This window comes from Haliaeetus albicilla, chromosome 4 (assembly GCF_947461875.1).
Source record: "Haliaeetus albicilla chromosome 4, bHalAlb1.1, whole genome shotgun sequence".
NCBI lineage: Eukaryota > Metazoa > Chordata > Aves > Accipitriformes > Accipitridae > Haliaeetus > Haliaeetus albicilla.
This window is the reverse complement of record NC_091486.1, coordinates 10,622,328-10,637,612: the sequence shown is the minus strand read 5'-3', so window position 1 is coordinate 10,637,612 and position 15,285 is coordinate 10,622,328. Positions and strand designations below refer to the sequence as shown.

General features: G+C 37.2%; 1 protein-coding gene across 1 annotated transcript in view; it reads left to right on the top strand.

The window, feature by feature from the left end:
- Positions 1-15,285, top strand: part of CCDC93 (coiled-coil domain containing 93) — a 53,972-nt gene that overhangs the window by 13,064 nt on the left and 25,623 nt on the right. The window contains exons 7-11 of the mRNA XM_069780867.1: positions 4,024-4,124; positions 9,274-9,313; positions 10,741-10,833; positions 11,312-11,362; positions 12,442-12,528. Coding sequence (XP_069636968.1) covers positions 4,024-4,124; positions 9,274-9,313; positions 10,741-10,833; positions 11,312-11,362; positions 12,442-12,528 — 372 coding nt within the window. The remainder of the gene's footprint in view (positions 1-4,023; positions 4,125-9,273; positions 9,314-10,740; positions 10,834-11,311; positions 11,363-12,441; positions 12,529-15,285) is intronic.

The window sequence follows — 15,285 nt, the reverse complement described above, 5'->3', positions numbered from 1 at the left end:
TCTTGATTGATAAATTCACAGGCCAGCATTTGAAAAGGGATGAGAAATCTGGGTATACTTTGAATGGGACACTTCCAAGGCTCTTGAATACATGGTGAAACATGACTCTTCTGAGAAAATCAATGCTATTTCAGGTAGCTCTAGCCAGACACCCTAAACTCTTTGTCCATGGATAAAGTTGTTAAGTGCCAGTATAACGAACTATATGATAGCTTGCATAACGGACCCGAGCCTAATATATGTGGTTGAATGACAGTGTATGTTTATAGAAAAACATTGCTGTGAAAGTCTCCAGGTGATGACCAATGCAAATCCCTTGTTAATCTATTTGAATAATTACTCTTGCTTTGAAAATTTCAATTGCAGTGTCTAACTGTTGTTCCCCATGGTTTGGTTGGGTTTTTTTAATTATTAGCAGACCTACGATGAGTCTTTTACTCCAACCAGCAATACTTGTCTTTCCAGTGACATCTGTTTTCCATTTTACAAGTTAGCTCCCCTTGTAAATGAATATTATTGTTTTGTTTTGTTTGTGCACCTGTATAACCCTTTAAATTGAGAGAGAATGCAAATCTGTGTAAGAAAGCAAAGTCCAAATGTGTGTTGTATCAAGTAGCCCTTGAAATTCATTGAGCTTCTGCTTATTTTCAATTCTCAGAATAACTGTCCTAATTTTCCATGTGTTTCAAGTGTGTCCATTTTCTACCGGCATTGTCTTTAAATAGCACTAAAGATTCTGTATCCAAGTGGCTGATACCAACCTTGTCACTGCAGAGACAGAAATAAAGTAATCACAATTCTGTTACGAGACATCAGTACCTAGAATTTTTAGTGTCATTTAAAAAAATACATAAGATATTTGATTAACAGTGATGAAGGGATCCCTTTGATTGCTGAGGAACAGGTGGTTTCAAGGCTTAGTTTTTATGTTCTAATAATTTGGGGGGTTTAAGTTTATTTTATTTAATTAATGCAATTTTTTTGGAGAACTTGTCTGAAAGGAAGGAATGCAATCTACTTTCAGTGTGCAGTTACCTACTAAATGTCAGGTTCGTTCAAATGGCTTGTCCAAAGTCCCATGGTGCCTGTTTGGGTTTCCTTTACGTATCTACCTGCATGTTTTCTGAAATCACTTTTTGAGCTTGAAGAGAATGACATGGCAAAGATGAAGCAGGTACATATATGCCAGATCAGGTATTTCTTTGCTGGTTGAAGCCAGTGAATTGGTTTTCACTTGCCCAGTATATTAGGGCTGTTACTTTAAAATTCATAGGTCATGGTCCTGGAATCAGATAGGCATGTGTCTACTTCTGCAGCTAAGGGAACAGTTCCATATTCAGGGTCCAAGAATGAAACAGATAAAGGAAAGCAAGGTTAACAAGGTACGGTCTTAAAAGTTTGGTAGTATTTTGCACCATTCAGCTAGCCTGTCCAAGTATCTCTGAATAGCTCTCCTGCCTTTGAGCATGCTGGCTGCTTTCCCCAGTTCGGATCTATCTGCATGGTTGATAAAGGTGTATTCTGTCTTCTCTGGATCACCGATCTCTAGTTTTTAGGTGCATCTTCATGGTAGATAAAGTTTTGACATTTGTTCATCACTACTCCGGGGTATCTTTAGACAAACACCTCTTCTTTAAATATATGAGCTCTGTCAGGATTATATCTTCTACAGCTGGCACCTGATCTTATTAATAGAAAATTAGTTCATGAGATCTCTTAAGGCATCAAGGCATGAGTGCAGTCTAGAAGAACACAGAGTGAATTTTCAGGGGAGAAGGTGCACAAGCTTTCCTATCTGTCCATAGGAACTGGAAGAAGGAGAAGGTGGCTATTAGTTGAAGGTTCTTTTGCAGGTCACCTTTAAATCATTATGCGTTGGAATTGGAAGAGAAACCCACTTTCCTAAAATAGGGCCAGCAAGAGTGAAAGATTAGTCTGTTGTCTGAATTCATTATTACAACTCTGGTCTAAGGATCTACCCTTCTCTTCTCAAGGGGACAATACAGTGAGATTTATGGTCACGATCAGGCCTAAAGGTTAGTAAAGGGAATATTAAATATCAGTAATGGTTATTGGAATAAGAACTACTGCTGCTGAAAGGTGACTGTCTAATGAATTGAGATTATCTTACAGTAGTTTTATTCAGCTACTCAATTATCTGATGCCAAGACTAATGTTTATGGTATGATGCCTACACTTTATATAGCACAGGTATAATATAGAATGCCATCATAAAAGCTATAATTACTTTTATGACTTACATTGCTTTTCTGTAGGTGTGGAAGTACATTTTGTGGGAGATTCTTGATCATAAAAAGCTTTTTCATGTGACAGTCAAAAATGTAGCAAGATTTAATAGCTGGAAAAAAAAGATGACAGAAATTGAGATTAGAAATGAAGTAGAAATTGCAAGGGGTAACTGACAAATTCAGGAGAAACTTGCCAAGGAATACTGTCTATTTTCAGTTGTTTGAAATCTCTGCTTTGGGATTACATGCCTTTGAAAAAGATTGAAAGCTATTTCAGCAATGTTATGGTGCAGGAATTGCTTGTTGAAAATAATAGTTTGTGTTGTATAAAAAGTCAGACCAGGCAAAAAATCATCTTCCTTTTTTATTTTCTTTTAGAATCTTTGCAACTTCTTGCATTGAATCTTTTGTCCCATGTGAATAGCATTTTCTGAAATTAAATGTATGCGTGGAAAGCCCAAGCTTTGATTTCAACTTTCATTTTTGTAACCTTTCGTTCAAAGCATTCTGAGCCTGGCCCTCAAAGGTTTTAAAATGCATGAATGTAAAACAGACCAGAAGAGAGGGGGGTGTTCCTTTTTGATGCTGATTATTTGGTGGTGGTGATGAAGCTTTTCTCTGTTGTGACAAGGGCTGGAATTTCATTTCAGAAAAGGGAGAAGAGAAAATGTCATCTATTTGAGGGGGACCATTTTTAAAAAAATATCAATTGGAGTAAAAAAAAATCTTTTGAGATCACAGGTTTTTAGTTAAGTTTTTTTCCAGTATCCTTGCTAGTAGGATAGCACTAAATACTAGACTTCAATTAACTTAAAAATCTTTATTCCAGAAACAGAAATGTTGTATTACAGACTTACTGTGCCCTAATCTTTCACCAAACAAACAGCAAAAATAATTCCAGTCAAAGTAAATGTTACCTTGGTTCCAATTTCTAATTTGAGGAAAGCTGAGGATCTCATTATTTTTTTTATTGTTTAGTTTTTGGTTTGGTTTTGTTTGTGCTTGAGGTAGAATAATTTTTCTAATGTTGTTATGTAGCCTTTTATAGTGGCATAGTTGATGTATATTGAAGGAGGAAGAAAAAAGGTACTTTAGGCCATAAATATGTGCTATAACAGTTGTGTCTATGATGACAGTCATGATAGCAGTTCTGTCCTTTTGTTTCCATTTGGGTTTAAATTGGAAGTAGCTCTATCAGCACAAAATAGTACTTGTGAATCATTGCTTTATTTGATGGGCTGTTGTCCAGCTATAGGATCACATGAGATTGAATGATTTTAGTACCATACTTCTTAAGATATTTTTGTTCCTTAAACTGCAATAAAATCTGCTTTAATTCCATTGTAACCTGTGATCACTGAGTAGATGATAATTACATTTAATTATCTAAAAAGAGATTAAAAATAGAATTAACTCACAGAGAGGTAAATTTTCCAGACACTGGCATTATTGGCTACATCATAGGGCCTTTTTTTAATAGATGTTGACTGTTTGATGTGTGATGGAGGAAATGGTTGAAGAAATCATGTTTGTTGTTAAATACTCATGTTTAATTTTTTTAAACTCTGGAAAGACAGGTCCTATAGCAAATTGTTTAGAAGTAAATTTAGTAAGATTTTATCATGTAATTCAAAAAGAGAAAGTGAAGGATGTTTATTTGGGTAGGTATATTGAGTTGGAAAGCAAACAGTGATATATATCACTCTATATAACAATTCATCATTTATTTTAACAAAGCCTTTTGCAAGCTCTGAATTCAGTCACTGTCTTACAGGAGGTTTACAAACCCCAGAGAAAATATAAACGTCAGAAGGGAGCTGAAGAACTGCTAGATGAGGAATCAAAGGTTCATGCCACGCTTCTGGAATATGGCAGGTGAAAGCTTCATTTAATTGTCTGTGGGTTTTGTACTGTAAGTATTTAGAAGCATTCCATATAAAATTTGGATATGGGGGGGGGGGGGTGGTCTGCTACTTGAGAATCAAACTGTTTGAGATTTACTCCTGTTTGGTTTCAGATTTTGTTTGCTTACCCTGTAAATCCTCTGGGGACTGGACAGTCCTCATCTGTGAACAATGTTTTGTACAATGGGAGCCCAAGTTCTGACTTTATCCTGCTAGTAGGGTATGTTTATTTAACATGCTTGTTCTTTGCTTTACAAAAATGGCTGAAATTCGTGATGCTTCTAGGTCATGTCTGTCAATATTGCCTCTTTGCAAGCAGTCCCCAGGAAGTGGGGAAGAAATGAGCTGATGTTGTTATTGCTGCTGCTTCTAGTTCTAATGTGGTTGCTACATTAGGAGGCTGAATCATGGTTTAGTGCTATGTCGTCTTACTTTCTGCAGGCTTCTATATAGAGACGAAGTTACCAAGGTTTGCACTTATCCATTACCTTTGGAAGTCCCTCTGGTTTACTGAGAGTTCTTCTAACTCATAAAAATAACATTAACAGAGTTTCTATTTCTAGTTTCTACTTCCAGTTTTCTTTTCATACTTTAGCGATGCAGACAGCTTGTCTGCTATCTGAGCTCTTCATGAGTGCAAATGATATTTGAATTCATTTTTGTATCTTCTGTGCCACCTTTTCCCCCAAAGCCATAGATTATTTTTTTTTGTCTCACTCTTTTGAGTACCTTCCTTTTACTCTTGACACACAGTTGAAATCAGCAAGTGTCCTGGTTGCAGATTGCTTATAATCTTCCCCTTTCATTCATGGTGGTATTTTGTGAGGGCAGTGTGGACAAATTAACATTTTTCAGCTTATTTTCCATTAAAGTGGAGTGAAATCCTCTGTGTGTTCCTAGTGGAATGAAACTCTTGGGAGATATCTGGGTGTCCTGTTACTCAGCAGAGCTCTTCTGACATTGCATAAACTTTATATACAAATGGTTAACTGTAGAACTTTTCCCTTCCTTCCACCACCAGTGGAGTTCAGAGCAGTTACCTGAAGTATAACAAGCTGATTTAAAAGCATAAGATGACTGGCTGCTCTAATGAGCTTAATCTGTTCAAAACACAGAGAGCTACAAGGAAATACAGTGGCTCTTCTATGTATGTTTATATATATACATGTTTATATATACAGCATTCACAAATTCTGTGGGTTGTAGTTGTGAATGAGTCTTATTATTTTTGTAATGCTAGTAAGGAGTTAGGCTTGATTTACCTCATCCATTTTAGAGTCCAGTTCCTCCCTCCCCAATGAAAATGAATTTGCAAGTTGGTGACAGTGTCACAGATTATTCTACTTGGCATGTGGATTTCTTCCTCTGCTCTTCAGCAGAAGACATGCATGATTAGATTTAGATCGGGCCATTGATAGCTCATCAGTGCTCACAATGGGAATCCAAAGAGCTGGTATGGAAAAATCATAGAATCACTTAGGTTGGAAAAGACCTTCAAGATCATCGAGTCCAACCATTAACCATGCCCACTAAACCATGTCCTGAAGTACCCTGTCCACTCGCTTTTTGAATACCTCCAGGGATGGTGACTCAACCACTTCCCTGGGCAGCCCATTCCAGTGTTTGACAACCTTCTCAGTAAAAAAATTTGTCCTAATATCTAACCTAAATCTCCTTTGCCTCAACTTGAGGCCATTTCCTCAACTTGAGGCCATTTCCTCTTGTCCTATCTCCAGCCACCTGACAGAAGAGACCAGCACCCACCTCACTACAACCCCCCTTCAGGTAGTTGTAGAGAGCGATCAGGTCTCCCCTCAGCCTCCTCTTCTCTAGACTGAACAGCCCCAGTTCCCTCAGCCGCTCCTCATAAGACTTGTGCTCCAGGCCCCTCACCAACCTGGTTGCCCTTCTCTGGACACGCTCCAGCACCTCAATGTCTTTCCTGTAGTGAGAGGCCCAAAACTGAACACAGTACTCGAGGTGCGGCCTCACCAGCGCCGAGTACAGGGGAACAACCACCTCCCTGCTCCTGCTGGCCACACTATTTCTAATACAGGCCAGGATGCCGTTGGCCTTCTTGGCCACCTGGGCACACTGCTGGCTCATATTCAGCCGGCTGTCGACCAGCACCCCCAGGTCTTTCTCTGCCGGGCAGCTTTCCAGCCACTCTTCCCCAAGCCTGTAGCGCTGCATGGGGTTGCCGTAACCGAAGTGCAGGACCCGGCACTTGGCCTTGTTGAACTTCATACAATTGGCCTCAGCCCACCGATCCAACCTGTCCAGATCCCTCTGTAGAGCCTCCCTACCCTCCAGCAGATCGACCCTGCCTCCCAATTTGGTGTCGTCGGCAAACTTGCTGAGGGTGCACTCAATCCCCTCATCCAAATCATTGATAAAATGAAGTCCTGCTGTACTCCTATTCTGTCTGTTTATAGTCTTGTACTGTTTCAGTGTCATTACTACATATTGGTGTCAATAGACATCTCCTAATAAACAAAAAGAGTATAAATAGCTTATGCAGTTTAAGAGAATTTTTGTGTATGATTTTTCTAGAGTAATTTTAGTTTTTAAAACAGAAGGGAAAAACTCGAAATCACTATACAGCTTGAAAATTGAAATAAATAGAAGACGTTTTCTATAGATCCTCACAAATTGTTTTGGCTTTAGGTACTGTGGAACAGTCGAGGCCTAAGTAAAGCTCATTTCTGCTGTAAAAACCAGATAAATCTTTAATATAAAAAACAATGAAAATGGATGATGGAGAAGGTTTAAGTACAGAGAGAAGAAATAAGAACAGGAAAGTAGGAGGTGTTGACGGTATAAGGGAACTGTTCTTCTCTTGTATTGTGTGCATCAGTACATAGGTATGAGGAGTGGCTTGGGATCAGTAAGAAAGATGACCAAGAACTTGTGAGCTTTTGGGAAGGAAAATACTTCTTCAAGACAGTATTTGTTGAGGTGATCTTGACAGTATTGCAGAGCCCTAGCAGAAGAACAAAGGGAGAAGAGGTATTCAGTGTTTGAAGGGCATTTATTTAAATTTGTGATATGAAGGAAGGACAGTACTTGCCGAAAGACAAATACAGTTAGCTATTTGATATGAAGAGTTTAACATGAATTGGATGGAAGCGGGAGAAAATTAGGATAGTTGCAGGATTTGAATGTGTTCTGGTAATGATTTCTTAATGAATTCTCAAAGCGTGAAACTGGATCAGAAAACTATTTTCGATATCGTGTAAAAATGAAGAACATCTGAGAAAATGAGACTATTGAGGCACTCAAATATCTGCTTTCTGTGTTTTGGTAGAGAAACTCTTAAGGAAAGTGATAGTATCTACTGTGAACCTAGTGATAAACTAACAAGAGTACAAGGACTCTGAGATACATACAGAAGTCTGTGGAGGCAGTAGGGATTACTGTCCACAGTTCAACACTGTTAGGGGAACTAGAACACTGCTAAAAAAGGCAAATAGTAAATTTTCGGTAGATTTAGAAATAGAGTTGAATGTTTTTAGAGTTCAAATGGTTAAAGTGAACCTTTCATTCTTTTAATGCATGTAGATGGCAGTTGTAGAAAATTGTGACTAGAGGGTTTTTTTTCCTCCTAAATGCCCCTTGGTTATCATAAAAATGGATCCTTTCAGAGCACACTAATCATGAAAGTTGATTTTCTCAGCCCAACAAATACTATAGGATTTTGCAATGTCCTGATGCCAAACGCAGCATTTTTCCAGATACAGCCAGCGATAGTGCCATATTCTAAATTGTGTTTTGATCCTGTGGCCTCTAGCTTAGAGGTTATCACAAATGAGCTTGACTGTGGTAGGCCAGGGTCTGGCTTGAGAGCGGAGTGATGCCAGTGAGCATCTTTCCACACAGTTACATAGTCTGCTTTAGCTAAGGACTTTCATCACCACATCTTTGCGTATTATCAATAGGTTTTCAGCAAAGTACAAAGTCAGTTTCTGTAGCAGGTGTGAAATGTTAAGCCTAGGAGGTGCCTGGGTTCTCTGTTGATATAACTGATGGTTAAATTTTTGTTATTGCTGTTCTGGTGCAGTTCATTACTTGGATGCAATTATCTATGTGAAATTAGAATTGTGCTCCTACAAAAAGCAAGAACAGATATATGTTAATGGCAATACTACTTACAAATGCTTCTATACTAATACAACTTCATGCATATTCTGTGGAAGGGTAATGCTCTGCCACATTCTTTGTACTGCTACACTTTAAAATGCAGAGAAAACTTGGTGTGGGGAACTCTTGAAAACTTGGAGTTATGCTGTAGTAAAATATGACTGAATTTACCTGTTGAGTGTTGAATAAATGGAGAACGGATGACGATTGATACTGATGCTGAGGATCACTTAACTTTTAGCCATAAAAGTCTTATAAATAGTCCTGCTTCTGCAGTAGTTAAGGAATTAAACAGTTGTAGCTCTAAGTTAGTCAATCAAGAACATCACTTCTTTTCTTATCTGTGTACATGCTGGGTTTAGTGCTTTGCAATACTGAAGATGATAGCTTGCTTGTATCTAAAATTTCTTTCTACCTGTTGTTTCTTTAAGATAATATTTCCAAAATAACATAACTCAAGTGTCAATTTTTCCTCTCCCTCAAAAAACAAGATATAAAAAAGTTTATTTGAGTATATATTTAAAACTCTGAATTCCATGCTTCAGAAAGAAATTGCAGATTCATCAAACCACACAAGCATGAATTTTGGGGGGGAGTAGAGGCTGCACTAACAATTTCCTGAGGCCTTTCCAGAATTCAGTAGTATATAGCTAATAGCTCAGGATTAACTTCCAAATGGAAGGAGAGCATTGCTTTTTCCTTTCATGAGCTTTACATGACAATATTTTACGAACAGTCTAGATTTGCAAATCATGATGGAAGCAGTAGATGGAGCTGAAATTATTCCGTAAATATGCTACAGTACCTGCTTATTTAGTTTATTCGAAGCATTCCAAAACTAACCTGAACCTGGCTGTTGGTTTTGTTAAGCAATTCAATTTTTACTGCATTTCTTATGTTGAAAACTGATAGAAACTTAATGTATTTGTGAAAGTTATAAACAACAGTATGTTTCTTTCGTGTTACTCTTGTTCTTTTAGGAGATACGGATTTAGCAGACAACCAGGAAAAACAGAACAGGTAAAAAAATACTAATTTTAAATACTCAAATTGTGGGAAGAATTGCATTGGTTTTGGTGAAATGTTGCTTACTGTAAGATCTTCAAGGAATACAACAGAATAAACAGCTATAACTTCTATTATTACCATCTCTTAAAAATGACTAACCGGAACTAAACATCTGCATGCCATGAAAGATGTAATTGATTACTGTCTCCTTTTTTAAAGAGCTTCCTTCATCTCTACTCAAAGATCACATTTTGCAAACATTTTTTGCTTAGAATAAAGGGGGTTTGGGTGTTTTGTTTTGTTTTTTAATGTGAAGTAATGACATATCCTGTCTGTTCAGTGAGTACCTTTTAACTAAGTGTTCCATGATGTGATCATTAAAAGAGTTTTTCCCTTTTCTTTTTAAAGAACCATTCAGCTTGGCAAGAAATTTTGTAGGCATTTATTACATAACAGGTTATTTAATATGATAGAGAAACATGATACCATGCCATAAATAAATCATAGTGCCTCTTGAAAAGTAGCATCCTTGCTGTGCTTTTGATGATTACGAAAGCACAAAATGTCCTTGTCAGAGTATTTGCAGTTTTATTATTTTGGTGCAGATATTACTTTGGCTACAAGTTTTTATTACAGAGTTAATGAAGAAATGCATTAAGCGTGTCCTGGAGCCAGCAATACATTGACTATATTAAGGTTGCCTTCTTCATTATCTCAATATTCCGCATACAAATTTAGCATTTAAATTTTATAAATGGAGATGTTTCCCAATCTAGGCATACCTCTTTTTCCCTCAAAGTAACTGCCAGACTGCAGTCATGTTTATAGATTTTGTTTCTTCAAAAGTATTACTGACTTTGGAATATAGTATATTAGGTGGTCATCCTGTTTGTTGTGTGAATTAAGTCTCCGGTAAGGCAGAAGTGGAAGATTAAGTAGTCAGGTTAGCGGTGCAATAGAGTAACCTAGAAATTGCGTCTGTCACCAGTTCTCATTAGTTTAGTGGTACGAATTCTTCTGACTGAGCTAGGCAATTCTACACTTTTTTATGATGTGTGTTTGTTATACCAATATTAAGTTAGAAAAAATGATTTATGTAAAAAAAAAATTAAGCTTTCTTCTATATAGCAGACATCATATGCTGGAGTAGCTAGTTGTCTTGTGAGGTTGGTAGTTCTCAGAAGGCTGTGGAATAAGGGATTTTTTCCCCAGATGTGTCCATAGCAAGCCAGAGACACTGTCTTGAACAACTGGAATACTTGTGAAATCAGTGAGGGTTACATTTCAGTTGGCATGAATTGGAGCGTGAGGATGTTCCAGTAGCTGAAATGTGTTTGTAAAAACAGAACAGCTGTATTCCAATTTTCTCCGTGCTGTCTTTCTTAATACTTAAGAACACGGGAACTAGCTGCAGTATTTTCTTAATTTTTCTTTAAAAGGCTGAAGATAAAAAGATTGTGCTACCTCCCGGGCTTGCAGCAGCGGGAAAAGCTGAGCCTTGTGATGAAGATGACCTTCAAGCCGCTGAAGAGGTGTGCCACATACATAGTAGGCATAGATGTTACTAACTTGGGGGGAGGGCAGCAGTTATCACTGCCCAGTCATTCTCTGCAAGAAGGAAAATTTCCATGCTTAGCTGAAGAGAAAGTTGCTTCCCACGGGAGAATATGGAACCTGAAATTGATGCACAAAATTAAATGTTTGTTGATGTTTAATACCAAAAAATTCAACTTTTGTTTTGGAATCTGAGCATTTTTAAAAGGTCCGGTTTCAGTTGACAATGGGAGCTGAATACTCCGAGTGAACCTGTACTGTTATAAGGAATTTTCCTTAAATTCGGTAACTTTAGCCACCTCTTCTTTAACTTTCATAGACTTACTGTCCCATTACATGCATTGAAATACATGTTATATGATACTAATTGTATACATGTGTCCCTGTCACTAGGCAGAAGTTAGTTAAATAATGATAGATAAATTGTTATGTGTAATTCCTCATATTTTGCCCTAGCTTCGCATTAAAACTCTGATGACTGGAATGGCTGCAATGGCAACAGAAGAGGTAAGCAGCATTTAAAACTGATACAGCTTTGTTTAAATTATGGTTGATTATGGCAGTTATTCCTAAAATTGGGTTAATGGTGAGTCTGAGGTCTTAGAATGACTGTGTTTAAATTTTCATGAAGGGAGTGCAAGAAAAGATGGTTGAATTGGGAAGACAGTAATTTTTACGAGGCTGGTGATTTAACCATTTGCCTTGAAATGACAAAAGCAATATAAATAAGTGCCTCTTTCAAGTGGTTTCTACAAGGAGAACTTCAGGGGAAAGACATCACAGTGCAGCTACCCAAGATGCAGTATGATCTTCCTTTATTCATCTTGTGAAGATATCCAGAGGAGTAATGGTTTTACAGGGGAGAGTGGAGGAAAATTGCATGCCTTTCAAGGTGTTTTTCAAAGCACTGATATTTATAAACAACGCCAGTAGTCTAAGACACTGAAAATACTGGATATGTATCTTCTTCACTAGTTGTAGTTAATGATGTAATGGAACTTGTAGGCTGTTGTAATTTTGAAAATTCTTACATTTTGATTTCTGGGTGAGAGGACTGGGAAGAAATTCAGTTGTTAAACATTATTTCTGTTTATGGTGAAGTCACAGAAGAAAAAAGGTAGTAATTAGTCTAGTCTCAAAGTTGACTGACATGCTTTCTACTTGTCCTGAAACCAGGACACTACTGAAATCCACTGCAGAATTCAGCTCTACTTGAAGATTGTTTTTGTACCTGCATCCAATTTGAAAGGTGCATTTTTTCACACATCTGCATTTTTGTAGTTTGGCTCAAAATGTGGTCTAATAGTTTTATTACTGCACATGCAAAATTCAGTATACACAATACAGTTAGAAGTTTTTGAAAATCTGAATTCAAATTTGCTAGAAGGTTGTAAGTGAGAAATTTCCATCAGCGAAGGGTTTTTTGAGGTGGAATGCTTCTTAGTTTATTTTATTATTATTATTGAAGATTTTTACCCAGTGTAAAGGTTTTGTACATCTCTGTTAAAATTAGAGCTTGGTGAAATTGCCATGTAAAAAGCACAGGCAGTTTCAAAACTCCAGATGTTTTCTTGACACAATTGCAGGGCAAACTGACAGCAAGCACAGTTGGCCAGATTGTTGGACTCCAGTCAGATGAGATCAAGCAAATAGTGTCAGAATATGCTGAAAAGGTAAGTGTGTTACCTGATTGTGTTTTATCAGGTCATGTTTGATAGCTTCTTAATTTAGGCCTTAAGCTTCCAACTTAATTGCCATGATTCTCTTGAAACATCACTGTTTCATATATGCTGTGGATAGCAGCACAGTCAGGATTCAGGAAAGTATTTTAATGCGATTTAAACATGCACAAGCTTTTGGTGTGATTGTGTATATTCCTGAATTTTATTCATGAGTAGTTTGGGTTTAAGCACCTGCTTAAATGTTTTCATGAATAAAGAAGGGCCTGAGTTGATATCTGTTCAAACTAGAGCCCTAAACTCTTAATGCATTTTAAAAATGTTCAGTGTTAAGTACAGAAATACAGTTCTGTGGGCCTGCTCAGAGAAAAATCTAGGCCTCCTCCACTCATATTTTCAGACTTTGGGATCTTACTCGCACTGGTCTCCAATTCTCAGTCATGCTCTGGATCTCTAGTTTTGAATCTAGTATCATCAAAAGCAAACCTTTGTTGCTTTTAGAAGTTAAGGCAATTAAATGTGCATATTGGTTCCATTTATTGTGTTCAACTGTGATTGTTTTTACAGTAACATGAAAACAAAATCTGGCTCTTCAAGCAATTAATACATACAATACATCACTGCCAGATATGAGTTATAGGTCGCTCTAATTTGTCCAATAGTCTTCTCATATTTCTTCCTTTTTGTTGACACATATGAGGCATGGCGCTTTCCCATTTGGGAGATAAACCCTGTAACTCAACATAGTCTCTATAGCAAATTCTTGGCCTTTCTTTATTATAAAGGATTGGAAGAACAGAAGCCCAAGGGTCATATTTCAATGTTACATTGCTTCTGTTCTGAGAGAAGGCAGCAGGACCTTGACTATTATAGTAGAACAATGATTAATACTCTGGAAAGTAAGAACTGATTCAAGTCAAACCAAAAATATATTGCTCTTCAAATCTACTGGATGTGACCAAAAAGAAATTTCTGTGTGTGCGTGCATGCGATAGGAAAAGAGAATTAAGGATGTTATCAAACAGTTTATTGAAGCATCAGCAGTGTTTGGCTAGAGTTCTAATAGTTTTAACCCCTTGTAACTATACATAGTCTGGAGAACACAGCAGTGCTTATTTGTCTACCAGAGTCTTAACAGAATCCACAGGCCGAGTAAATATAGCTGGCAAACAAAATTCTAGATGTGATGTTGCCATGTGCCAGGACCTTTCTTACAAGATGGCATTTTTGCAGAAGATCAATCATACAGTTTTCTGTATTTGCCCCTCCTTTCTGCTGCTGTGTTAATTTGCTGGGTAAATGGGAGAGTGTTGTTCCTCACTTTCTAAAAAATCCTGGCAGAAAATTATTAACATGGCTTTTATCTGTCTATTCATCACCAGCTTTCTAAGGCCAGTTATTCAAAGTAGCTTTGATTTTACTGTGTTAGGAGGACTCTTCCTCTGAGAATTCACAAGTATAGTCATATATAACAAGTGGTTTTGCTAGGACTAGAATAGGAGGAAAAGCTTGTTCCCTGGTAAAATGAGAGAATGACTAGAACTAGAGAAGTGCTGTCTCAAAACTACCCCCTTCAAAAATGCCTGAAGGAGAGTCCTCTTCAACAGTTTTAAATGCTGTTTGCAAGTTGCTTATATCTTGAGAAGTTAACTCTGAATATTTTTAGACTTCTAGAATCCTGTATCAGAGAGTACTATGCACCCTACACAGTCAGTTGAAGTAGCATACAATAAGCATTTCAGCCATTTAGTATGGTTAGGGGTTGTCATTCAAGGAAGATATTAAATTGGATATTTTTGTTTGTTTGTTTGAGGAAACCCTCAAAGATAAAGTGAGATACAGTGATCTTTATCTTTGGGTTCCTGAGCCTTGGGAGTGTCAGGGAAAAATGGCAGCAAATTACATTGAAATGACTGCTAAAGATCTATGTGGAACTTGACTGAAAACAGATATAAACTGTTAGGGGCTGGAGGCTGTTTGCTTCTCTATTTTTTTTCCCCCAGTGGGCTTCAGACAGTGGACTTCAAATTGAGGCAGCTGTGATGGAGTTAGTCACAGATCTAAATCTCTGAAGTCTGTTTGCTTGTAGGAGGTGATTGAACATGAAGAGAGAAAATGATTTACAAAGTTTGTATTTTTGTACAGAGACTTTTTTTTTTAGAATGCAAAGTTCTGCAGAGTAATGATTGAATTCTTTTTAATTATTGGAAAGTCTACAGCACTAATGTATGTGAGAATCTCATTACAAAGAATAACATTAATTGCGTATATTTCCTTCCTTGTTCCCATTTAAAACTTTTACACGTGAACAGTGGGAGGCAGGCTCTTAAAGTCTAGAATTATTCATTTATTTTGGCTAGCAGTTTTTGAGCTGCCATAGATTAGTGATCCTCATGCATGATTAATATGGAATTTTAATGTAACAAATTCTGTCATACCAAATGAGGCTACTAACACTTTTTGTTTAACTTGTTTATTTTAATTGGTTAAATCTTTGTAGGGCCATTGCAGGAAACATGGAAGAGTGAAGAAGTGAGTCTACACCTGTCAGTGGTGGGAATATTGTGTGTTAACAGAAAAGCTGAAGGATGTATCCATATACCCCTTTTTGTCATGTGTAATTGAGTTCTTGTTTTGAGATAGAGTAGCAAATTGATAAACAGTCAGAGATGCTAGTGCTCAGATACAGCTTTCTTAAATTATGTTCAAAAGGCAACTGCTGCTTTCAGTCTAGTAAGAGGCCAGGTAACA